The sequence below is a fragment of the Syngnathus scovelli genome, chromosome 14, assembly GCF_024217435.2.
Source record: "Syngnathus scovelli strain Florida chromosome 14, RoL_Ssco_1.2, whole genome shotgun sequence".
Classification (NCBI taxonomy): Eukaryota; Metazoa; Chordata; class Actinopteri; order Syngnathiformes; family Syngnathidae; genus Syngnathus; species Syngnathus scovelli.
In genome coordinates, this window is record NC_090860.1 from 5683948 (window position 1) to 5709567 (window position 25620).

General features: G+C 46.6%; 1 protein-coding gene across 2 annotated transcripts; it reads left to right on the forward strand.

Moving 5' to 3' along the window:
* The first annotated feature begins 69 nt into the window (after positions 1–69).
* atrn (attractin) lies at positions 70–24898 on the forward strand. 2 transcript variants are annotated; one of them, XM_049740009.2, is made up of 29 exons: positions 70–560; positions 1275–1358; positions 2871–2984; positions 3041–3169; positions 3852–4048; positions 4118–4289; positions 4361–4451; positions 4552–4801; positions 4967–5150; positions 5221–5375; positions 5667–5751; positions 6598–6818; positions 6957–7078; positions 7153–7291; positions 7413–7594; positions 8288–8507; positions 9646–9831; positions 9957–10202; positions 10482–10619; positions 10712–10805; positions 11263–11315; positions 12864–12958; positions 13032–13110; positions 13178–13335; positions 15264–15325; positions 18048–18126; positions 19616–19723; positions 22567–22681; positions 22763–24898. In XM_049740009.2, the coding sequence occupies exons 1-29, from the start codon at positions 310–312 to the stop codon at positions 22885–22887; spliced, it is 4134 nt and encodes a 1377-aa protein (XP_049595966.1). In that variant the 5' UTR covers positions 70–309; the 3' UTR covers positions 22888–24898. The 2 variants fall into 2 exon arrangements, with proteins under 2 accessions (XP_049595966.1, XP_049595967.1); XM_049740010.2 differs by lacking the exons at positions 70–560; positions 1275–1358 and adding an exon at positions 1379–2804.
* The last annotated feature ends 722 nt before the right edge of the window (positions 24899–25620 follow it).

Here is a 25620-nt window from a genome sequence, read left to right on the forward strand (position 1 = left end):
TCCACCCCCTTTTTATCCTCCGCCCTCCCACCTCCACTTCTCGAACTTCCGCCGCCGTTACGTCACTTCTGGACGTCAAGATGCGGCTCTGTGCGGCGGCGAGCTGGCCACCAAGAGCAGTCACAACATGTAACATGGAGCCCGCAATGGAATCTTAAAACCCGCCTCGTCACCTCCACGACCACGACACGCGTTCCCGCTCCACTACCCCGACGGGGGCATCGAACGGCGGCTGGCGGCGGTAGCGGCGCCCACCGCGAAGCTAGCGGAGCGTCTGGGGGCTCGAGCAGCCATCTTTTAGAAAGACAAATGTTCGGGACGACGCGACTTCGGCGATGGGCCTTCTCGCTGACCGGCCCCGCAGACCGGAGCTTGGCGGCCGGCCTCCTTGTAGTCCTCGTGGCTGCGGCGGGGATTCCTGGACGTTCGGCAGCGGCGGCAAAGGAGAAGGAGTGCGACAAGCCTTGTGTGAACGGCGAGTGCAACAGCACGACGGGCGCCTGCGTGTGCTCCCCTGGCTGGGTCGGGGACCAGTGCCAGCACTGCGGAGGAAGATTCAGGTAGGGAGTTCTGCACGCGACTCGCACCGGCGGGCACGCGAATTCGAGACCGCGCGACCGCGAGACGCTCAGGTGTCCCGCTACCGATTGAAGGGATTTAAGCGCCGCTTGTCTTACCTGAGCAACATGGCGGCGCATTCTTATCAGCTGAAGCACCTAAAAGTAACATTTGCTGCATTCTAATCATCGTTGAATTAAAAAAATTATCGGGGAAAAAGTACGACCCTATTCCTGTAATCTTGAGAATTTTCCCCTCAATTATGTGCCTTGGTTTTGAAGTGCAACTTTGTTTAAAATATGTGACTGAATTCATTGATATATATTTTTTTTTGGGGGGGGGGGGCAAGCATACATTTCCAATCGGGATGCTGAAAGTGGTTCCATTTTTGGGTGGAGCGGGAGCCTTGGGTTTATTTCTTTAAATATTACATAAAATATGATGAAGATACTAGCTGTTGAACCCAGGAAAGACAATGACAAAGAGGCTAATGTTCAAAGAAAAACTGTAAATGACTGCAAGATCACTTAGGTGCAACCTGTTTACGAGACAGCTTCCTTAGAAGACGAAGCAAACTGTGGAGACGCGATGAAACAGATATGATATGCGCAGATGACAACGACATCATCTTTACCTGATGGCATCGATAATCGATGGATGCAAACCTTTGGTGGGTAAATGTTTCTTCCCACAAGCCTTGTGTCTTTGGCTTCCAGGTTGACGGCTCCTTTTGGCTTCCTGTCAGACGGACCTGGCAACTACAAATACAAGACCAAGTGCACTTGGCTCATTGAAGGACGGTGAGTCCCGCAGGCAGGCCAATTGGTGTCTCGTTTCGCCGTACCTTCCCTTTTCAACTGGCAACCTAAAATCTTAAGAGTGTTAACACTGATTTGATACATGGATAGTTTGATAGTCTAATAATTGACAAAGGTAGATTGAGGTGGTTGTGGAAGTATTCTGCACATGCAAAACATCTATCCATCCATTTTCTGTATGGCTTGTCCCCACTGGGGTCGTGGGTGTGCTGAAGCCTATCCCAGCAGTTATTGGGCAGTAGGCGGGGGACACCCTGAACCGGTTGCCAGCCAATCGCAGGGCACACAGAGATGAACAACCATCTGCACTTGCACCTAGGGGCAATTTGGAGTGCTACTGGAGTCGGCCTACCATGCATGTTTTTGGGATGTGGGAGGAAACCGGCGTGCCTGTAGAAAACTCACGCAGGCACGGGGAGAACATGCAAACTCCACGCAGGGAGGTGGAATCGAATCCGCACCCTCCAAACTGTGAGGTGAACGTGCTAACCAGTGCGCCATCAAGCTGCGCGCATGCAAAACATTTGGACTATAAATCAGTTAATCATCAACCTGCAGTGCATTTCAAAGACAACACCACACTGCGGACACGTTTTAATGTCTAAGTTTGGTTTTTAAAATGAGTACAAAAGCGAATGTCATTGCCCTGGGAGCTAAAGCAAAACAACATTTTTTTTAGCAATCCCTTCCACAGAGCTCATGTCAATTTCTTGTGGTGAACATGAAGTCAAAAAACCAAGAAAAGGTACAAGAGCCATTTTACTTCTGATTTGATGTTTTAAACGCTATACGCCCGATAAGATTGTCTTGTTGTCTGAAGTTGTTTAAAGAGTGGATTGGTGTTGATAGTGGCGTCCAAAATGTCGGAAATCTGGAAGCTGAAATGGGCTCAATGTTTACGAACAAACCGCTTCATGAGAAAGGGAAAGACGACTTGCCCTGAGTCACGACTCACTGAATTGTAACGTGAAATGGAACGTAGCCAATCAAGAAGCGACCTGATTGAGGCACGAGGAAACCAAAGATAGTAACACAAATTTGAGAACTCAATTCTCTCACTCTGTTTTTTTCCCCTCTATTTTTATCCACTCGTGTTTTGTCATGGGTGGTTTCTGCCTTTGAGGAATAGATTCTAGAGCAGTGGTGCAACAGGAAACTAACATAAGCAGTCAGTTAGCTAACAGGAAGCTACCATACCTTTCTGGGGAGCTAAAGTGAAGCTACCAATGTCTAAAGGAAAAGTTTTGGAAAACTAATATATTCTTTGAGTAATATGCTGCCAGGATGCTAACAGGAACCTAACATAGCCAGCCAGGAAGCTAGGTGGAAGCTAACAGTGAGCTCAAGTTGTTTGCTGAGGATGAATGAACAGGAAGCTAGCATACTCATCAGGGAAACTGACAAACATACGCTGCCAGGGAGCTAATGGTAAGCTCGCACATTCCTCCAAACTACTAATGGGATGCTAACAGTGATCCTTAATTTCTTTCTCAGTCCAAATTCCATTCTTCGCTTACGCTTTGAGCATTTTGCCACCGAGTGCAGCTGGGACCACCTTTATGTCTATGACGGAGACTCCATCTACGCTCCCCTGCTAGCCGCCTTTAGGTACGGCAACCGCCGTCTACAAAAGTTTTTTCGCTAATCGACTTTATTTGTTTTAGCGGTCTGATCATTCCTGAGACTTCCAGCAACGAAACGGTTCCTGAGGTGGCCTCGCAGTCTGGCTTCGCCTTGCTGCACTTCTTTAGTGACGCCGCCTACAACCTGACCGGTTTCAACATCTCATACAGGTGAGAAACTTATGGACGCTGCTGGATGGATTTTACTCACGCTGGGCGGTGCGCTCCATTTTGACACAAATGCCATTCCTACGCTATGATCAAATGGTGATGATCAAAGGCATTTTGGAGCCTACACGTGCGCTTCGGTATAATATTTCTCTGACTGAAGGTTACCATGGTGACTCTAAATCTTTTCTATTCCCGAGCCCGTTAACCTCTGGCCTGGTGATGTTAACATGGTCATTACATGAATGTGGTTGCGTAATAGTTTTATAGAACATTGAAATGTTTAAAAAATATATAGACAAAGTAATGAAATATGATGATGGTGGAAGATTCCCCCCCCACAATAAAGTGACGAATAAAAAATGGTGGCGTGGGAGGGTTCCTTAAAATATTTGTAAAGGTTGTGTATGAAGCGCACACGCACAGTTAATCATTGGCCCGAGTGAACGAGATTTGTTTTCATGATGGAGGTCAAAAGTTGAGTTTTGTTTTGAGCAAATACATTTTCACGAGTCCCCCTGTGGCCTTTTTTTTTTTTTTTTTTTAGCGTGTTGCACTCTTTCAAAAGCAGCCCCGAGATTTTTCCACAAGAGCAGATGTGACCGTCAATAATTCATCAGACGCCCTGTGATGTTTTATTCAGAGTTTGCTTTCCAGCAACATGCAATCGTGTCCGCCCTTGCAGGGTGAACACGTGTCCCAACAATTGTTCGGGTCGAGGCGAGTGCCGCCTGGCCAATGCCACGGGGGCGCCGCGCTGCCGCTGCCGACACGGCTGGAAAGGCGACGCCTGCGACATGCCCTACTGCCGTGACGACTGCGGGTTCCCCGAGCGAGGACGGTGCCGGGACAAGATGTGCGACTGCTTGCGCGGGTGGCAAGGTAAGCCCCCCCCCCCCCCCCCCCCCCAGTGATCCAAATCTGAGCCCTTGGTTTTCTTTTGGCCTCCAGGTCCCGACTGCTCAGTGTCTGTCCCAGCGGACTCAGGTTTCTGGAGCCGGGAAGCCTTCCCCTCCGAGCCGGGCCTGGCCAGGGCCTCGCACAAAGCGGTGGTGGACCGGGACGTCATGTGGGTCATCGGGGGATACGTCTTCAACGCTTCTGCCTATCACATGGTCAAAGCGTGAGTCGCAATCCTCCACTTCAAAATAGTCAGCGTGGTGATGATAAGAAGTGATTTTCTTGTTATCCTAGCTTTAATTTAAGCAGCAAATCGTGGCTGACGCTTGACCCGTCCGTTAACATCGTCCCGCCTCGATACGGACACTCGGTAGCGCTGTACGAGGTAAGCCCAAGTTATCAAAGATGGCACGTTTTTCTATTTGATGTTCTCAAGATTATTGATGGCAAGAAAAAAATAATGTGAAATGTTTTCCGGTCCACAGGGCAAAGTGTACATGTATGGTGGTAAGATGGACTCCACGGGGAACGTATCCAGCCAGCTGTGGGTGTTCCATGTCCAGAACCAGACCTGGGCTCTCCTGAGCCCGCGCATCAAGGAGCAGTACGCAGTGGTGGGACATTCGGCCCACGTAGTGCCCCCACTGCAGGAGGGCGACAGCCCCGTCATGCTGGTGCTCTTTGGACACTGTCCTCTTTACGGATACATGAGCCTGGTCCAGGAGTACAACATTCGTAAGTTAAACAAGCTGGACCGTTTAGGAAACCATTCACGCAGTCTTAAAATTGTAACCGCTATCAGTTGCGGTCTTAACATGGCGTCTTGAAATGCAGGATAGTTCCTTGCAACACTGCCATACAGTTCTGAAACTTCATCATAGCGTCTTTGGTTGGGTGCAGAGCGCAACCAGTGGAGCTTGGTGCCCACTGACGGGGCCCTGATCCAGGGCGGCTATGGCCACAGCAGCGTGTTTGACGACGCCACCCGAGCCATCTACACGCATGGAGGTTACAAGGCCTTCAGCGCTAGTAAGTGTGGCCTGGCCGGAGACCTCTACCGGCTGGACGTGGACACCAGGAAGTGGTGAGTGGACGGCGACGGGGTGTCCGAGCTGTGCCGTGCTGTGATGTGACGGTGGCTGCTTTTGCGGCAGGACCATCCTGAAGGACAGCGGCTCCTTCCGCTATCTCCACACGGCCGTGATTGTGAGCGGGACCATGTTGGTGTTTGGTGGAAACACGCACAACGACACCTCCATGAGTCATGGCTCCAAGTGCTTCTCGTCTGAGTTTATGGCCTACAGCCTGGGTTGGTATAGTTGTTTTTTGTCGGTGCAATGGAACATTGAGCAGATTTGCTGAAATATTCATTGTGGGTCATCACTGTCAGCTGAATGCTAGTCAATCAGCTGTAGCCAATCAGATTGCTGCATTTGCACCAATGACGTCGTAGGCCTCCCAATTGCTTGCAGTTCTGCAATTCTACACCAGGTGTCACTGTTTCCCTTTGTACAGTTGATGGTGCAGCGATACCTGCTAGAATTTAGCGGCAGACAATTAGACATAAAAGAAAACGTATGAACATTTTTCTTCTTTCCAGCATGCGACGATTGGACCCCACTGCCCCGGCCTGATCTTTTCCATGACCTAAACCGCTTCGGTCATTCGGCGGTCGCCAGTGATGGGTAAATCTTTATGACATATAATAGAATATTCATGTCATGTATGTGTTCTTGCTGTTTTTTTCTCTTTTCAATGTGTGTAAGTATAAATGAGGTCGAAAGTGTGCGTGAATAATGCACGTGTGGCATTTTGCGACTTATGAACATGCCATACAAACGTGGCGGTTCCTCCGTGAACATCAATATTTCACACCAGAGGACTTGACGCTGGGCTGCAGCGACATCTGTGCCGCAGCCTTCTGGCTCAATTACCTAAAAGGCAGCGGTGAAACGTCATTCAGGCTTGAGAAGTCAGTCATGCTATCTTGGAAATATGAAACCTCCACCTGTGAAACTTTGGCTCATTGCCATCAAACTTCGTCACAGCATCTTGAAAATTAATCATCAAGCATACTCGTTCGGATTTCTGATTACAATTAAATGTCTTTAAACTTGGCACACCGACTTGAAATTTTGTGACAGGGTCTCGATTTTTCACTTGTAATGTCAGTCATGTCATGTTTTAAGGGCATCATTTTGTCTTGCGTGTGACTTTTTGAGGACAGTCATCTGCACATTTTCTCAAGATTGTGGCTAGGCTAATTAGCACTCGGCTGGACGTGACGACCCCAAGGTCGTTTTCTTCTCATCACTTTGCGCCCTCGCAGCTGAGTCGCACACAAAATTTGCCAGATGGCGTGCAATCAGTCGACCAGCCGTGCATTTAGATCTGAATTCATTATTAAGAAAATGGACATGCTTGTATTTGTTCCGTCATTTCACTCATAAAATTTAAACGTTAAAAAAATCAATCCTAAATGTACTTAGAATTTAATTATTTGAATTGATTTTGTTGCATCCTGCTTGCAGGGTGATGTACGTGCTGGGCGGCTTCAACAGTCTCCTTCTGAGCGATGTTTTAGCGTATACGTCTCCGCGCTGCTCGGCCTTCTCCAGCGCCGCCTCATGCGCTCGGGCCGCTGTGGGCTTGCACTGCTTGTGGAACAGCAGCCAGGCTTCCTGTCTGCCGTGGCAGGGCAGCGCAAACCCCGAGCAGCAGCAGACGCCCGCATCCTGCAGCAGCAGATCCTGTAGGTGGCGCCACTGAGCCTCTGTTACCCTTCCTAATGTCACTTTGTCTTCAAAATTTACCACGTGATTGCGAAAACATTTTTTAAACTCTGCACTACTCAAATGAATACGAATGCGTTGATGCACTTGGCTCCCAGATGCTGACAACGAGCGCTGCGACCAGTACACGGACTGTTTCAGCTGCACGGCCAACACCAACGGCTGCCAGTGGTGCTCTGTGCAGTGCGTCTCCCTGGGAAGCAACTGCACCGCCGTCTCAGTAATGACCGCAACGCTCCATGCCTTCGCCAGCGCTGTGATGCTGAAGTTGTGCCGCTTTGCTCTTTTCTTGAGGGCCCTGTGGTGGACTTTGACAGCTGCCCTAAAGACAACCCGTCCTACGTCTGCAACAAGAAGACCAGCTGCAAAAGCTGTGCCGTGGACCAAAACTGCCAGTGGGAACCACGCAACCAGGAGTGCATCTCGCTGCCAGGTAACTGTTTTGAAGTGGCTAAAGTCTAGCACCAAGTAATGCTAACAAAACTAACGATGCTAATTGTCGTTAACGCACTGTGCAAAAGTTGTGACGAGAAATTTTAATCGTTGCCTTGCAGAGAACGTGTGCGGCGAGAGCTGGCACCTGGTGGGCAACTCCTGCCTGAAGTTCCTGACGGCCAAGGACTCCTACGACAACGCCAAGCTGGCATGTCGCACCCACAACGCCGTGTTGGCCTCCCTCACTACGCAGAAGAAGGTCGACTTTGTCCTCAAGGAGCTGCAGATTATGAGTGTGGTGGTAAGGCATTGATGCAACGAGGGCAGTGAGAATGGGCCGATTGACACTGCGTTTAGCCAGACATGATCAGTCACTCTTGAAATGTCTGAAAAACTTCAAGACGGGGTTTCTGTTGTCTTTATGACACAACTCTTACATAGATGTATTTTTAAAAAACAGAAACCTCGTTGCACTGTTTATAGTCTATGGATTACCATTTTTAAACCTTTGAAACCTCTGTCATAATTTGAATTTTCAGCAAGCCGTTCTGAAGTCAAATAGTCTTTGTCAGTCTCGGAGCTGTCTGTAGATTGTAGACTGGGCTTGCAGGATCAAGGCTATTGATGGCACGAGCACCTCTTCCAGACACGATCAATCAATCCCAGAATTGCACCAAGATCACCGTGCTAGAGAAAGTGCAATTGGAGTGGTGTTTGAGAGAGATGGAGCTCTTTTCTTTGCACGCGCCAAGCTTGGCTCCATGGAAATTGATTTGCTGATGGCATGGTTTGCCGATAGCCAGCTTTTATCTCTGCGCTTGGCCCAGTCTGTGAAATTGATGGTGTGGTGAAGTTTCCTCTCATGTCCTTTTGTTGTTGTTGATGGTGGTGGTCTGTTACTGGACCAAACCAACGTGAATTTATTTTTGGAATATTCTGGAAGAGAGTCTTAAAACTTCAACTTACAAAAGGCATTTGTATCCCTGCGCTGCAGTACAAGGCGATGGTGACTCCCTGGGTGGGCCTGCGCAAGATCAATGTGTCGTACTGGTGCTGGGAGGACATGTCGCCTTTCACCAACACGTCGCTGCAGTGGCTGCCCGGTGAGCCCAGTGACGCCGGGTTCTGTGGCTACCTGGCGGAGCCCGCCTCCAGTGGACTGAAGGCGCAGACCTGCATCAACCCCGTCAACGGAAGCCTCTGCGAGCGCCTGGGTAAGTTCACCGAACCACGCCATGCTACGTTAGCGGCTTAGTTCCTGGAAATTAGCATTTGAAATGATGATTTATCAAATCAGCCCCAAGTTGTACCGATTACAGGGCCGGTTGTTGCTGTGGACAATATGAGCGACCACCCAGGGCGCAATCCACGTGGGGCGCACGAGCGCTCTCAAAAGAAAAAAAAAATCGATGGTTCGCCCAGGGTGCAAAAGTAGGCACGACCGCCGCTGACCGATTGGTACCCAATTTTTGTGGCACGCACGACAATGCTTGCAGGCTAGTGTATTATGAAATTTGACGGAGTCAGTGGCGAACCCAAAACTGAATATCCACCAAACAGTAAAAGTTTCATAGCTTGCGTCATACTGCATACAAGCACAAGATGCAACAGGATTCACCATTACTAAATTATTTTAAACCAAACTAAACGACTCGGTGGAAATGCTTCTCTTAACAGCTTAAATGTCAAATGTTTGTTTTCAGTAGCCGGTAATTATCCCTTGTGGATTGTGTTATCAAAATTCCGTCCACAATACCCAAATAATATAACTTTGCAAAATACTGCAATGATACCACTACAAAAACTAAAACATCACTAAAAGCAGTAGAATAATAGCCGTCAAGGCTTGTGTGTGTGAGCTAGTGTATAAATATTATTTATACTTGACTGCGTTTCATTTTTTTCTATCGTAAACAATCCATTTACAGCGTTGACTTTATTTAATTGCTAACGACTCAGTGCAACTGCCTAGCTGGGGGCCGTGTGCTCTACTCTGCCAACAACAATGTTGACTAATTGCCTCATCAAACGCAAGTGGTCAGGAGGGCGAATGCAATCATTCACTCCTTTGATTGGAATGGACGCCTTTCAAATGGGTCACTCACATGCTGGCTAAAATGATTCCACATGACACTGCGTGTTCATTGGGTCAACTTTCTCTTTGTTTTAACGCCCCTGCAGACCATTTATTATTCCACACGGTTCTGTTTAAAACTGGACCCTCGGTATTTACCATGGCAAACGTGCCAGGACACACTGGACCACTTTGCAACATTATTTAGTACGATCAAGTGTTAAGTTAGTGTGGTGAGTGTTCATGTGAGTCAACGGCTCCGTGTCGCTTTCCCACAGCCAACCACAGCGCCAAGCAGTGCCGGACACCGTGTGCCACGCGCGCCACCTGCAGCGAGTGCACAAGCGGCAGCTCGGAGTGCATGTGGTGCAGCAACATGAAGCAGTGTGTGGACTCCAACGCCTACGTGGCCTCCTTCCCCTTCGGCCAGTGCATGGAGTGGTACACCATGAGCACGTGTCCGCGTAAGACTCACCAAACCGTAAATAATTTAGTTTAACAATGTAAATCAAGCATAGCAACGGCACATGAATAAGTCACCAGTATGAAGGGAGCGTCTTGGATTGTGAATTCCCTTTTGTGCCGGCAGCGGAGAACTGTTCCGGGCACCGCACGTGCGGGCAGTGTCTGGAGCAGCCCGGCTGCGGCTGGTGCACGGACGCCAGCAACACGGGCAAGGGCCAGTGCATGGAGGGCTCGTACCGGGGACCCTTCCAGACCTCCGTGCCGGCGCCCTCCACTCTGCCGGGCCTGGCTTCCAACCCACCGCCTGCCCTCAACGCCAGCATGTGCCCCAGCGAGGCTCTCTACAACTGGTCCTTTATACACTGCCCAGGTAGGACCGGCCGCTGGACTTCTGGTCAAAAATCCCCACTTATTTAATTTAACAGGTTGCACAAAAAATGCTTATCCAATTTTGTTTTATTCAATTTTAGAGTAGATTTGTTCAACTGGTAAAATGGTGGCAAAGGCCTGACTAAATGAAGCTTGACACTAATACGTTACAAGAAATGCTTTTACATTAGACAGGGCTATTGCCTGACTGACGCCAACATAATTCTGTAGTTCCAAGATGCTTTTGCATCCTGGCAATAATTGTCCCTCTTGCTGTCAGCATGTCAGTGCAACGGGCACAGCCGCTGCGTCAACGAGAGTGTGTGCGAGAAGTGCGAAGACCTGACCACCGGCTGCCACTGCGAGAGCTGCATCTCGGGCTTCTACGGAGACCCCACCAACGGCGGCGGCTGCCAGCGTCAGTCTTTTGCAATTGCTTTGAAAACGACATCTCAGCAACAGCACTGTCCGTTTGAGTTGATGTTAACTTCAATGTCCCTTTTGGCACAGCGTGCAAGTGTAACGGCCACGCCAGCATGTGTAACCCCAACAACGGCAAATGTTTCTGTACCACCAAGGGCATCAAAGGAGACCGTTGTCACCTGTAAGTAGAACCAGAACACAAATAGCCTCACTATCCTTTGACTTGCCACCATATTGCTGTTCTCAAGTAAAGTACAATTGCACATCCACCACAGCAATAAATGAGAAAGAAGCGCTGCCCTCGTGAGTCCTTCTGTCCTGTGTATTGTCATCCCGTCCGGTCGCGCGCCAGTTGTGGCACGACATTGTCATTTAATAAGTGCCATCAAATGGACGGCGCACACCAATTCAAGGCCCAGCATGATTTTTCTCGACCACACGCCAAGAAGACCACGCTCACGCGTAGCATGCTGGACATTATGCATCTGTTCATTAACGCCTGTAGATGAATTGTGATTACTTTTACACGCACACACATGCAGTTAATGGTCATCTTCAGCGTTTTGATTCAGTGGAGCAGAATGAAGTAAGCTTTCATAACCTCACGATTGTTCATCGGTTTTTATGTTGTGTTCCAGGTGCGAGCTGGAAAACCGTTACCAAGGCAACCCTTTGAAAGGCACATGTTATTGTAAGTACCCGCCAGAGCGCTCAATCCTAAGCACTTGTGCCGGCAAATGATCCAATTTCACTTAATACAAATAATTGACCTACACATAGTTTGATATTTGGAGGGAAAACAAATCCCCTGAATTGCACATATAGATGTGCATATAGGCGGCTCGGTGGCGCACTGGGTAGCACACTGGGTAGCACACTGGGTAGCACACTGGGTAGCACACTGGGTAGCACACTGGGTAGCACACTGGGTAGCACACTGGGTAGCACACTGGGTAGCACACTGGGTAGCACACTGGGTAGCACACTGGGTAGCACACTGGGTAGCACACTGGGTAGCACACTGGGTAGCACGTCCGCCTCACAGTTAGGAGGGTGCGGGTTCGATTCCACCTCCGGCCCTCCCTGTGTGGAGTTTGCATGTTCTCCCCGGGCCCGCGTGGGTTTTCTCCGGGCACTCCGGTTTCCTCCCACATTCCAAAAACATGCTTGGTAGGCCGATTGAAGACTCCAAATTGTCCCTAGGTGTGAGTGTGATTGGTTGTCTGTCTCTGTGTGCCCTGTGATTGGCTGGCAACCAGTTCAGGGTGTCCCCCGCCTACTGCCCGATGACGGCTGGGATAGGCTCCAGCACGCCCGCGACCCCCGTGGGGACTAAGCGGTTCAGAAAATGGATGGATGGATGGATGGATGGATGTGCATATGCGGTCAAGACTCCCCTTATTACTACGAACAACCTTGTTTAAACTTAAGTCCTCCCTCACATAGAAAGCTTTCCCATTTAGCTAGCGCTTTAACACCATCTTATGGATTCATCACTTACGGCAAAGACGTTTTGTTCAGTGGTGTGTTGTGACTTTTAGGGGCAGAGCAAATTCATACGTCGCTATCTGGGGAGCACGAAGGTCGACGCTAACACATACTTAGACTCCACTTGAATCGAAGCGTCTCGTTGGGTTTGATGTCAGGCAGATGCGACAAGAAGCAGATGGCGCTCGTCTGCATTCAAAGTTCGACTGAAAGTCAATCGATGAAACTTTTTTTTAGCTGTTTTTTCTTCCCGGCTAGTCATTTTCTTTTTATAGCGGCAGCAGCAGGTTAGCATCAAGCATCTCATTAAGCCCAAGGGTCGACGTAGAGAACAATCGACAGTGGTGACTCACGTTCCAGGCGGGTGGTGGTCACCCAGCCTATTTTCCATTAAAATTTACGCTCACTGCAAGCCCTGCAAAAAAAAAGCACCAAAACTATGCACATGAAAGAGTGAAAATACTTTTTTAAAAAGTAAATGACAAATGTAGAAAAAAAAAATCACAACATAATGCAAGGTCTGACTGCCAGGCAAAAAAAAAAAAAAAGAAGCAAACATTTCAACATTGTCATGCTCATTAATTTGAAGCTCATTTTCCCGCAGTTACTGAAACAAAAGAATAATTCAACCCTCGTCAATGTTCCAATCTTCAGCATTTAAAGCTTCAGAATCCTCATCTTTGCAATTAGAGTAACGACAGTCGACACTTGCACGGACTCAAAATTCTTTTTTAAAACCGACTGCTAACAGACACCCTGCTCATCGACTACCAGTTCACCTTCAGCCTGTCTCAGGAGGACGACCGCTACTACACCGCCATCAACTTTGTGGCCACACCGGAGGAGGTGAGTCTTGCTTAGGCCTTTGTTTGCGCCACTTAGTGTTTCGTGATAAAAATGTCATCTCTTCTCCTTTTAGCCCAACCGAGATTTAGACATGTTTATCAATGCGTCCAAGAACATCAACTTGAACATCACCTGGGCGACCAGCTTCACAGGTGAGCCCTCGGAGACTCTGTTGACAAGTTGCACGATGGCTGACCTGTGTTTGTCATTGTCATCCAGCAGGGACGCAGAGTGGCGAAGAGATCCCCATTGTGTCGCGCAGCAACATCAAAGACTTCAAGGACAGGTTCTCCAACGAGAACTTTGACTTCCGCAACAGCCCCAACATTACCTTCTTTGTCTACGTCAGCAACTTCACCTGGCCCATCAAGATACATGTGAGGATGTAGCAGCGTTAGCCCCAAAAACTTGTTTCTAGCATTAGCGTTAGCATCACAGCTTCACGGTAACCGTGAAACTCGCGCTCCAACTTCTTTGGTGTGAGCGACTTCCGGAACAAAATATCAGAATTTTCCCTTAAATAATACCCCTAGTAACAATAATGAAGATGAAAACAATGGTTTCAAGTACCATAATCCTTATCAGATCTCAGTGTTTTAATATTGATCTTGGCCAAATGAGACAAAAATATACAATTACAAAAAGATAAAAATGTCATAAATGAAACAAAGGAAAATTACCTGACGGTAAAATAAGGAAATGAAACTAGAACAGAAATAAAGAAATTGACACTAAAGTTTAAACAAGAAAATGACCCCCAATCCCTCCAAATTACAATGTTGATCTAAAGAAAATGCCATAAAAATGAATCTAGAATTTGGACAGCTCTTGGAATGTTGTCTCCTGCGAGCGTCCAAATGACCTTGGGTCCTTTTTGCTGGCGGGCGTGTTTGTTTTGGGTCGGAAGGTCCACCTGAAGCGCATGAATAGGATTCTTGTCCGTGCCGGTGCGCCGTGCGGTCGGTTCGGCTTGAATGTGCGTCTTCATGCCTTGGCGGAAGCGCTTTGCGTGTTCGCCGGCGGCTAGCAGCGCTCGGCCCGTTGACATTCCCAGCAAATCCGCCCTCCGCCCTTTAAGTTTGCCAACGACAAAGTCAGTCAGGCAACCATGGTTCAGACCAAACACGGCGGGCTTTTAGCAGCTTCAGACAGGTTAGCTTTTCCACCAGAGATTTGAAGCTTATTGAATTTGGATTGGAGCTTATTGAATTTGGATGTTTTGGATCAAATCGGGATAGCGAGAACAGCAGCGAGCGGTTTGCGACTCGTTGACTGCGAGTCGTTGACTAACGGCCTCCGTCAGCGTAAATTCCATGACGACGGGTATGCTACATTAGCGTCACAGTCTAGCTCACCAATAGCTGGTCAGATATCTGAGTTATGTTTAGTTGAAAAGTAATAGACTCATTTGGGACCCTTTATCAAAATGATTGTTGATGTGTTGGTACAGCAACGCCCTTCCCGCTTTGTGTTTATGGTCGACAAATCCTTCTTATTTTTTCTCCCTTACCAATCGAACAAAGTTATCATCCAGCAAAATAACAGTGCAGTGTTTCCTTGCTACTTCACGGTTCGTAATTGCAGCCTCACTCAATCGCGGGTTTTCCCTTGTGGCCATAACTTCATCGAATGCAGTTTCTCTGCACTATTTTGTGGCTTTCCTCGCCATTTTTCTGCCTCTTAGGTCCAAATAATGTCCTATTTTTGGAGAGGAAATTTGTTTTCTAAAAACCGAGACTGTCAACACTGGGACTTGTCATCAAGCTATTGAACGGTGTCCAACTGCAGCCACTATTCCTTTTATACGGCGCACTCTGAACTCCACATAAATGCATCCCTAAAAACCTTTATGAAAGATGAAATATTCATGGGGTAATCCCACACGTTATGCTAAACCCACCGATGCTGATGAATAAAAAAGCAGCGGTATGGACGATTTAGCGGGGGCGCAGATGCACAAGGCTGCCAGAATGGGTCGCTGCGGTGTCATTGTTGGAGCAGGGTTTTCTTTTTTGGAAGGGAGAGGGGGCTGGAGATTAGTGGCACACTAACAGCGTTGCCCCAGGCACCGTTGATTAAGGAGCTAGTTGTTCATACAATTATCTGTATCAGGAGTGACTTTTCGTCCGGCCACCACAAGTGCAATTATGCAGGTCACTCAAACCTGATGGCAGCAGTCAGCTGTTCGACTCATAGCTTACATTCAATGTGGAAAAAGTTTCCAAATGACTGCATGATTTTCCTCGTTATCCTGACACAATTTGGTCTCCAGATGGGCTGATGTCATCTTCCCTTTCCTTCGCAGATCGCCTTCTCGCAGCACAGCAACTTCATGGACCTCGTTCAGTTCTTTGTCACCTTCTTCAGGTCAGCGCACAAGCACACGATACAAGTGGGGAGGGGGTATGTTGAGAGGTGGAGTGTGTGAATGTGCGGGCGGACGGGCAGGCACGTATGTGTTGAAGGCTCAGTGATCCGCGTGGCATCTCTTCAGGAAGTGCTCTAATGTGTTATTGATTTTAAAAATGACTGCAAAAGATTGAGTGTGGAGGCGTGTCCACTGCGCGCTTGATTGCGTGCGTGTGCAGTAGCTTGCTCGACACACACACATCCTCACATTTATGTGCCTCTGCCAGGAAAAGCCATGTCCACTCACTGGACACGTCATTAGGGACACAAGTGAATGAGATCCAAAATTCACTGTCAGACAGGTGTAACTTTCTGCATCAGCTTTCCGATTCGTCTTCCCACGGCCGGCTTTTGAGTTAGGTTTTGAAAATGACGATATGATGGTTTGCAATGAGGCTGTCACGTAAAATTTGGGTAACACAGTCTGGTTTCAAGACGGGCAAAGGCTTCACAAAGTAAGCTTGAAAGGCCATGTGAAGGTATCACGTTGCGGTTTGAAAGTGTGCTTTGCAGCCGGCGTCGGTGTTGTTGTGCTTGGTGAGTCGTGATTAGCAGTCAGGTGAAGTGTGAGTTTTTGTCTTTGCCGCACCTGCTGAGTTGATTCCTTCAAACTCCATCCTGCGGTGAGGCCTGATGTTCCAGAAAATTCACATTTCTTCTTCCCCTGAGAGTGAAACTTGTCGTGGCGCACTGCGGCTGCTATTAAAAAAAAGAGAGCGAGATAAGGGAAAAAAAAGAAAAAGGTGCGGTTGGGAGACTCGGCGGGGGGTATTTTTAGCACGACGTCCCAGTGGGTTAGCCTGGTGCTCCTCTAACACGCGCGCACACACAACTCTTAACACATTGCACTAAATTAAACACACACACGTCTGAGAACATGATTCTGAACATGTCTTTAACGACGCGAATGTTCAAGTGCAGCTTTGAATGAATCCGGACTGCACATAACATCACAAACTATCAGCTGGTCTCCAACAAACCAAATCTACACGCATTTGTGAACCTCACTGCCTATTTGCTATTCATGGGACCAAAGTGACAAATTTCTGAAAGATGACAAGTATTTAAAAACAAACGATTCCATTCCAGAAGACATTTTTTCTTCTCACTTGGCGGTGTTTCTTTGCTCTCTAAAGTAGTTTGTCTTCAAGAAAAAGTTTTTTTTAATATAACTCTGATAGCAGTTGGCGGGTGGGTGGACAAAGCCCCTCCCGTCTCGTCAGGTGGCACGCCGGCAGGCGCTAGGCTAATTAGCGATGCGAGAGGACGCTTAGAGGAGAAGCTATCCTCGGAAAACAGCAGCAAATAGCAACTTGAAGATGCACTGTTCAAACACTTTGCGACAGGCGGGGGTCGGCGGGGGATTGCATTTGGTACCTGGGTTTTCGGGGTGGGGCCCTGTTAATAAATAATACTACGCCATTAAACAAATACTAGAATGCTAGAATGTAGCTTGGAAATGTTTGCTCCTTTTGTTTTTTTGTTTTTTTAAAACTTTCGGTTAGTTTAAGAGCAGCAGAAAAGGTCGTGGTGACCCTGCCCACCCAGCATACCATCTTAGTCGGCCGATTTTCGGTATCTTGTTCTAGCTGCTGTGTTGCCGTTTGCCCCGTGGCTGTTCTGCAGCTGTTGGCCCATCCCTACAGGCTTCTCGACAGCGCCGTACTTTCTTCTCGCTCCGCCCATTTTGCTGGGGAGCTCACTTGGAATCCCCTCGAGCTCAAGACACACACATGCATATCGCTTCACTAACATTAAAGGCCATGTCAAGAGTCTCATTTTTATTTTCATCAACATGTTTTTTTTTTTTTTTTACCTCCAAAGACAATTTAATCTGTAGTGTAATGAATTAATGTCATAAGTAAAAGTTTTTATTCTTCCTGTAAATGCATGCAAAGGAAACCTGGAAAGGTCACTCCTGCTGAAGTTGTATAAAATACATGCGAGAATGTCATGGCGAGAACTGGTGACAGCGAATCATCAAAAAGGCGTGACGCTCGCCCAATGAGTTTGGAATCGCAGAGAGATGCCGAAGCTTCTGATGCGTTTGCTCGCACGCACGCACGCTTGCACTTCTGATGTGTCATAACTGAGGGAATTTATTTGTGCAATATAGTTGAAAGGTGCTATCATCAAAATGGAAATGCTTCAACATCTTTTGGGGATTGGACATGGCACATATTGGGAGTGTGTGTGTGTGTGTGTGTGTGTGTGCGTGCGTGCGTGCGTGCGTGTGTGTGTGTTGCTGACACAAGGTGACATGATGCGTCATCACCTGTCACACCACCTCTGGGGGATTTTGTGTAAAAGTGCAAAACGATGTTCGTTTTCTTTTTTTAATTATTTTTTTTTATTTGTGTGTTTTTTTTTCTTCAAGTGCTTCATGTTTGACACGTTAGTCAGCGTCGCCCTAGAGTCTGCTCAACAACAAGTGACATCATCGTCAATGTCGATGTATTATTTCCTGTCAAACATGTTACAATTATTTTTTTAGCCAACATATTACAAATTCAACTCATGCAATTTAGATATAACCAGTATTAGTTTTGGCTGATTAGTTGATGGAAGCTGTTCCCATGCTTTAGAAAGGGGCTCGGGTTGTGCTTAACAGCGCCACCTGCAGCTTTGGTTCGTGCACACTGGCTGAATTTCTGTCTTCTGACTTCTCGTGTGTCCGCAGCTGCTTCCTGTCTCTGCTGCTGGTGGCCGCCGTGGTTTGGAAGATCAAGCAGAGCTGCTGGGCGTCGCGGAGACGAGAGGTTTGTCCCACACAATCTATTTAGCGTCCGAGTGGCGCGTGGAAAAAGCAAAGCCGGCCGGGTGACCGCTCATTTGGGGGGGCATCCAGTAGCACGCAGCGTGTGGTGAACTCGATTTGTTTGCGCGCCGCGTGGTGTGGAGAGCCTCTCGGCAGTCACCTCTGCGCGTCGCCTCTCTCTGCCGCACCCTCGACCGTCAAGGACTCATTCAGGATGACCTGCGCAAAAACAATTGGAGTATGGCTTTTTGTCCACCAAAATGTTTCCGTCACTTTGGCCCAGAAACCAATGGCTACCATTTTTCCTGAAGCTCTTCATGTGGCTTTGATGATTTAAAAAACTGTAGCATAGCTAGCAACTGAAGCCCCCAAGAGCTTGCCGTCACAACACACAGCTTTCAACTCTTTAGCTTATTCAAATTTTTTTTTTCATTCTTTTTCATTCATTTTTACGAGCATCTGTTAGCATGATTGACCTTAGCTAGACGCGTGTGAACGCATTTCTTTTTGTCTCTCACGGCTCCCATGATGCATCTTAATCCTGCTGATCTCGTTCACTTAGTTGATGTAGGATATCATTAACATTCGGACATGCTCCAGAGGCTCGTGCATCTTGGAATCCCCAGGGTGAACCCTTGTACTGTATAGCTGTAGGTTTTTTCCTGGAACTTAGTTCCCAGTCGTGTGTTTTTTTTTTTCATACGTGAGATCGAGATAAACACGTGTTGACCGCTCGCCGGCCTGCTACTTCATTAAACCTATCATCAGCCATCGTTCACCCACAACGACGCTCTTCCCCAAGTCCCTGGTCCTTCAGGCAGGATGAGCGTCCCCCCAACCTCCACATCAACGCTAGCAGATAAGCTAACTGCTAGCGTCGACATGCGGGAAAGTCTTATCAGTTTTTGACTGGCAGGCAGCTGAGATTCAATTAAAGACCACAAAAAAAAATAACACCCTTACGCAAAGGTACATTTCAGTGCAGATCTGGATCAATGTGCGCTCATCCAAGAGCAGGATTTGTCAGCACCAGATAAAGATTTTTATCTGGCTTTACCTCTGAGACAGGAACTTTTGGAGCACCAGAGCCGTTGTCTAAATTCAGTTTTGAAATTCAGATAAGGTCACAGGTTCAGGAAGTTCAGGAACCTTTGGGACTGCATGTTTAATTCAAACCTGATAGTTCCAGGAACTGTCCCTGAGCATCCTAGAACTTGGAACTTTGGAAGATTATTGGGTGCTGGACCAGGAGAACTAAGGTTCTTGTTTTGTTCAGGATGTTTGGATTCCAGGAACCAGTATACCTGCACGAATACATCAAACTTGCCTAAAACTTGACAGCAAGAACTCTTTTCTCAATTGAGTTCCAGGGTAATTTAACAGGACCCAAAATGATATACTGTGGCTAAAATAAGATGACATTACCTAACTGTTTATATTAGCGATTAGCGGCCTTGGCTAACCATAGACTGTCTGCTCTGTTGCCATAGCAACTGCTGAGAGAGATGCAGCAGATGGCAAGCCGGCCTTTCGCCACCATCAACGTGGCCTTGGAGACGGATGAGGAGCCGCCAGACCTGATTGGAGGAAATGTCAAGGTGGGCTCATTTCTCCAGGTGGCATTGTGAACCACGTGCAGAGGGCCATTTTTTGGGACGGTGGGTTATTTCAGTTCTTAGTTTTTATTTCGTCCTTTTCTTCATGCTGTTTATGAGCTTGAAGATGTCACTGCAAGTTCATCCAAACAAACAAGTCTCGGATGTCAGCGATGTTGTCTGTTACTGCTGCGTGCCGCTTTTTTAAAAATGCTCCGTAGCAAATGTTTGTTGGAGAGTGGTAAAAATTGCTGAACAGAGATGCAAAAGTGAGTTGCCCCAGGTGTCAATGTTAAACCGGGAAATGTTTGCCATGAGCGGACCCATAAAAAAACTCAAGAAGCCATAGCTGCCATTTTGGTTTGAAGCAAGCATTTGAATTATTCTGTTTTATTTGTACTGTGGTCACCGAGCCTGGTGTCACACGTGTTTCGTGTTTCCCTCAAATTTACTGACCCTTTGCTGATCTTATCAAGTGACATCTGCTCCTCTGTGTGGGCCTTATCTGCTTTCTTGCATGTGTGTTTGTGTGTGTATTCTACAAGCTCTAAGTCAAAACAGCAGCTCGCTGCCGCTATCAGCCCAGTCCTCCGCCGCCCCTCCATCTGCGCGTTGGCTTTTCTTCTCTCTCCGCCTGCGCTCTCCTCGTCTTTCTCCCGTTCTCCCGCCAGCCGAGATCCAATTTAGATGGTCCCGTCCACCCGCCCGTGCCTCCGCCGGGGTGCACGGCGTCTGTGCGTCCGTGCTATCTGCGCGGCGGCTCAGATTGAGCTTCTCGGAGCCTCATCGGCCTTGTTTCGCCGCTCGTTTATCAGGCCGTTGCCACTGCTGCGCTGGCGTTTGAAAGGCGACGCCGTGCAAAGCCCGCTCACATTCATTACAAGTTGTTGGTGGCCTTAAATGGCCGTCCAAAGTGGCGGCGGAAGCTTCTTGAGCTGACACAACTGATGCGACGACACGGGATTGAAAAGAATGTGCCAGCAGTTTCAATTTAACGGTTACACTTGAACTCTGTTCTTGAGATAAATTTGCATTAGCACTTAGCATTTGCGTTGCATCGACCTTGTCCGGTGTCAAGGCACTCAACTTTGTGCTCCATGACAGCATTTTAGCTAGTTTGGGTGTGTGTTACCCTTTGCAATGTTTTTAGTGACACCTTGTGTCTTAAATATTGTCGAGTGAACATTTTGCTTGCGTATATTAACTCCAGAGATCAATCAGGAAACATTTTGGTCTATTTGTTACCCCATTAAGGCTACAAAACAGCCAAAATTGGCATTTAATTGAGCTGTTTATATCAACATTAACTCAATTAAATTCCACTGACCTAAGCGATTTGAACAATATTTGATGAATCATCGTGTCCTCCCGGCCTTATCCTTGCGCTCTTGTTTTGGTTAGCCAACGGCACGAACAGATTTCAATCAACGGTTGTAATTGCTTCTGGTTAAAAAAATGTTTTAATCATTTATGTGTGTTGACAAACTGTAGCAACGGGAAGTCATCATCGCTCGACACCTCGTCACCATTCCCGATGCTTATTTTTGAGCGGCTAGCGATGAAAGCGGTGCAGCGGCGCGTGTGCATGCGGGGGGAGCCTAATAACTGGAGCTTAATTGAAGTAGGACGCATCGTTGTGCCTGCGCTCGACAGATAATAAGTCTGCTTGCTGCGTCTTGTGCGCTTGTGGCAGCAAAGGCGGCCGACCCACTCGGGCGCTCCAAAAGAAAGATGTAAATAAATTTGGTGGGAGAAACTTCTCCGAGTGAAACTTCAGCCTTCGTGCAGAAGAAAACACAACTGACTGCTTGCCAGTGAGTGAATGAGTGAGTGACGGGGAACAAGTGAACATTCAATGTGTAAGCAAGTTGACGTGAGTAAAAGTGAGAAAGAAAGAGTGGGTGAAGAAAGAATGAATGAGTGTGAGAAGGAGGAAGAGTGTGCGTGTGTCTGATAGCTGACAGAGGCTAAACGAGTTCAAGTGCAGACAAATGAGATTATGGCCGCAAGCGCTGGCTGACTGGCTGCAAATACACTCACATCATCCATGCTGACAGTGTTGCATTTGAACAATAAATCACATTGTTGGGCTGAGGTCATTGCCGAACAACCTGAAGAGCAACACGCACGCACGCACACACGCACACACACACGCACACACACACACACTGCATACTTGGATGAGTTGGCTGCAGAAGCACACCTTTAGGCATGCACTGGAAGAGTAAACATTATAGTAGACCCCTCCCTCTTCCCAACAAGAACAAAAACCCGCATCAAATAATAAAATGGAAAGAAATCCCAATGGTAAAATAAAAAAAATAAAATAAAACCACATAATATATGATTGGAAATCGTTGAATAATTCACAGGCAACAAGTTGGTCTTTTCTTTATTGCTGCCTTCAGGCAAGACTAATAAAACAAACCAAACACATTTACAACACTCACACGCACGCACACTTTTCACTGCTGCTGGTGAAAGTAAACATCAACACAGACTGAATATGGGAAAGTGTGAAATAGGTCAAATGCGAATAACATTACGGCACCTGCTACTTTGCGCGTGTGTGTGTTTGCCGCTGATGGAAAAACTCAAATCACGTTAAGCCAAGCTCAAAAATGGCAAATAATGAATCCCGCATCTAAGATCAGCAGAATTCTGCTCCAGTAATCACATTGCACGATATGTGAAGGTTGTCCTGTGGGTTGACAAATCCTAATCCTCTAACAAACGTTTTCTGCAATTGAACATTGAGAAAAAATAAAAATCTGTGAATGATGGCAACCTGCGAGTGTGTAACGCAAACCTTTTCCTCCCTTTAACCTTCTTACGTTGGTCTCCAGTGCGTCCCGAAGCCGATCGCGTTGGAGCCGTGTTTCGGAAACAAAGCGGCCGTCCTCTCCATCTTTGTTCGTCTACCACGAGGCAGCGGAGGAATTCCGCCACCGGGACAATCGGGTAACACATGCGAGAGGATGACACCCATTAATGCCTCGCAAATGTTGCTTTTGAAATTCATCCGGTTTTCCTCTTGCTCAGGTCTGGCGGTGGCGAGCGCACTGGTAGACGTTTCGCAGCAAATGTGTTTGGGCTTCAAGGAGAAGTCGGGAGGCCTGAGGAGCCGCAAGCAGCAGCCCAGCGCTCAGCCTTCCACCTGCATCTGACCTCGCCTGGCCCCACCGCCTCCCTTCTTCATAGACTTCTCACCTGGAAGAGGTGCATGCTGGGACATGGGATTCCAAACCTTTTGTCCCTACTTTCATGCTGCTAGAACAGATGTTCATCTCATCCCGTCCAAGACCACTCGCTTTCCTCTTCTCGTTTTGTGACGGTGGACTTGGCAAAAAGACACAACGGAGTATCCCCGAGGAAACATCTGGAGGACGGACGCTTTGCGACAGACGGACCGGATCAGAGGTAACCGTTGCGATTGCTCCAGCGCGGTTCGGCATTTTTTGGGGAATGTAGCAATATTAGCGTTGCTTGATTCTATTTAGGGTGGAGAAACAACAACTCACATTTTAGCATCTCATGTGATTGCAGTTCCTCTTCTCCCATGCAAATTTTACACATTGTTGGCTTAGGAAATTGTGTGTGTGTGTGTGTGTGTGTGTGCGCGCGCGCGCGTGTGTGTGTGTGTGTGTGCGTGCGTGCATGCGCGTGTGCGTGAGGAAATAAGCTGAATTAACTTGTTAGCGACTCACCAGTTAGATCTTGAGTGCTGTTTTGTTTTTTGTTTTTTTTAATTCTACGGTACTTCAGGCAAATTCCACTTCCTCATTGTTGGTTTAAAGGAAGAAAATATAGAAATTTGACCAATTTTGTTGCAATTGCAGATATTTTGTGGGCAAAAACATCTCAACGCGACTCAGCTTCAATACCAGCTTTGCTCGCACAGCTCGTTAGCTTTTGAACAACATTTTTTCTAATCGAGAAAAACTACTCGTAAAGACTTCCAATGTGATGTTAACAAATTGTTTGTTTTGTTTGCACTTTTTATTTTTTGCTGCCGTTTTTATATGGCCGGAACTAGCTCATAAAATGTCTGGAGGACCCTGTAAATTGGCGAGTGTCCATTTGGGGAAATGTGGTGTGTAAAACACTGCTCTGCTGTAACGGCAATTACACATCGGAATGCTGAACCGTTGCTCGGTTCTCATTTCCAGTTTGACACACGAGGTTGCGCTTGAAAGCTGCCTGTCAAAGAAATGTGAGTTTTGCACGGAAAATTAGGAAGCGGAGTTGGGGATTATGGTGTTAACCTGTCGAAATGCTGAAATAGTTTGTGACTGTTTAACTTGCTTGTTGTTTATTTTAATAGTTGAAAAACGCAGCACATTTTTACATGTAAGCTGAGGATTTTTTTCAAATAGGTTTTCACATTTAAAACATTTTTTGTAAAACAAGATTACAGGTAATGTCAGGTCCCCAGTTTCACTCGCCAGCCAAATCTTGAGCTTGGCATTTTTCCATTGTTAAATGCAATTTTTTTTTTTTTAATACTCAATTATCTAATTTATTAGCGTGTTCCCAAGATAATTTTTTTCTTCCTCTTTATCCACCAACATTCTTATCATGGCACGCACAAACATCGGGTGCAGGCTTGGAACTAAAAAAACATACTAAGTCCAAACATGACGCTATTAACTTTTCACCCTGAGAGAAAAACAGTCAATAAGACAAACAAATTCATAACAGACTGTAATAACACTAAAAATAACAGAGCTTGCCCTTGAGCAAAACGTTGGATTACAAGTTTTGTGGCAAAGGTCAGAACACTTAAGTTTTTTAATTATCTGGACGTATTTGTCTTTTTTTAGCTGGTTTTCCCATCTGGATTTTTTCCCAACCATTGGGAATGCTTGAAAGTTTTTTAATCCAAGTGTTATCGTCCTTGACATTGTCCTTGATAAGCGCAATTCCAGTTAAAAAATCATCAATACTGCAGTGCAAAAATATCAACGACGAAATTGAACCGTGGTTTCTTCAAATCTTTGTTTCACTGTTTTGTACTTGTTGCAAAATTTGATGTAGACTTTGCACGATATTTGTCCCTTTACGCAAGAATAATAGGAATGGCTGATTTTATGCACAAATGAATTATGTAGTCTGTGCTCGACTGAATTATTTTAAATTAGCCAAGCCTCACTTTTACTAATAAAATATCAAAATAAATTTTGCGTTGCTTGCATCATAAGCCATTTTTTACATTTACATCTGTTTTTTTTCAATGATTTTACCTCCAGCTTTTAATATAATAATGCGTAGTGATTCAATTTTCAAAGCTCAACCTTGTGCAAGGAAATGCAGACATACTGTAGAAGTTAGCGATTAGCTGTGTACTAAAATGCTCACGTCCCATCTTGGAGGCTTCTGTATAGGCACAGATATTTCATTTTTGTCATTTGTTATCTATGATGACAAGAAAAGGCAACGTAGAAGGAGCATAATTCCAAGATGCTTCCAAGGAAGAGTGAAAAAAAAAAAAAAAGACTTGGGGGGGGGGGGGCAAATGTCCTTGTACAGCAAATATTTAACAACTTGTGATAATTTTGAGATTTTTAGTGAAAAACACTGGCTGTGTTCTCTGCGCTCTATATTCTAAAATAGAAACACGTATTTAAACGCTAACACATTGGTTGAAGCAGCTGAACAACGTCTCCTCCATTTGGTTGCGGCATTAACATGTACGAGTTTGTTCATATGTATAATTATTGCCAATAAGTCTTTTGTACATAATGGGAAAGTATTGTGAATGATCTGTTGTTGAATGCTTTTAAACACCAAGAGTAATTTATGCGCCTTTTAAAAAAGAATAATGTCATGACTAGCGTTTATTAATTAGCATCTTTTGTATATAAAGACGGCAAGCGAGCTGTTAAGTTACGCTGCTATGC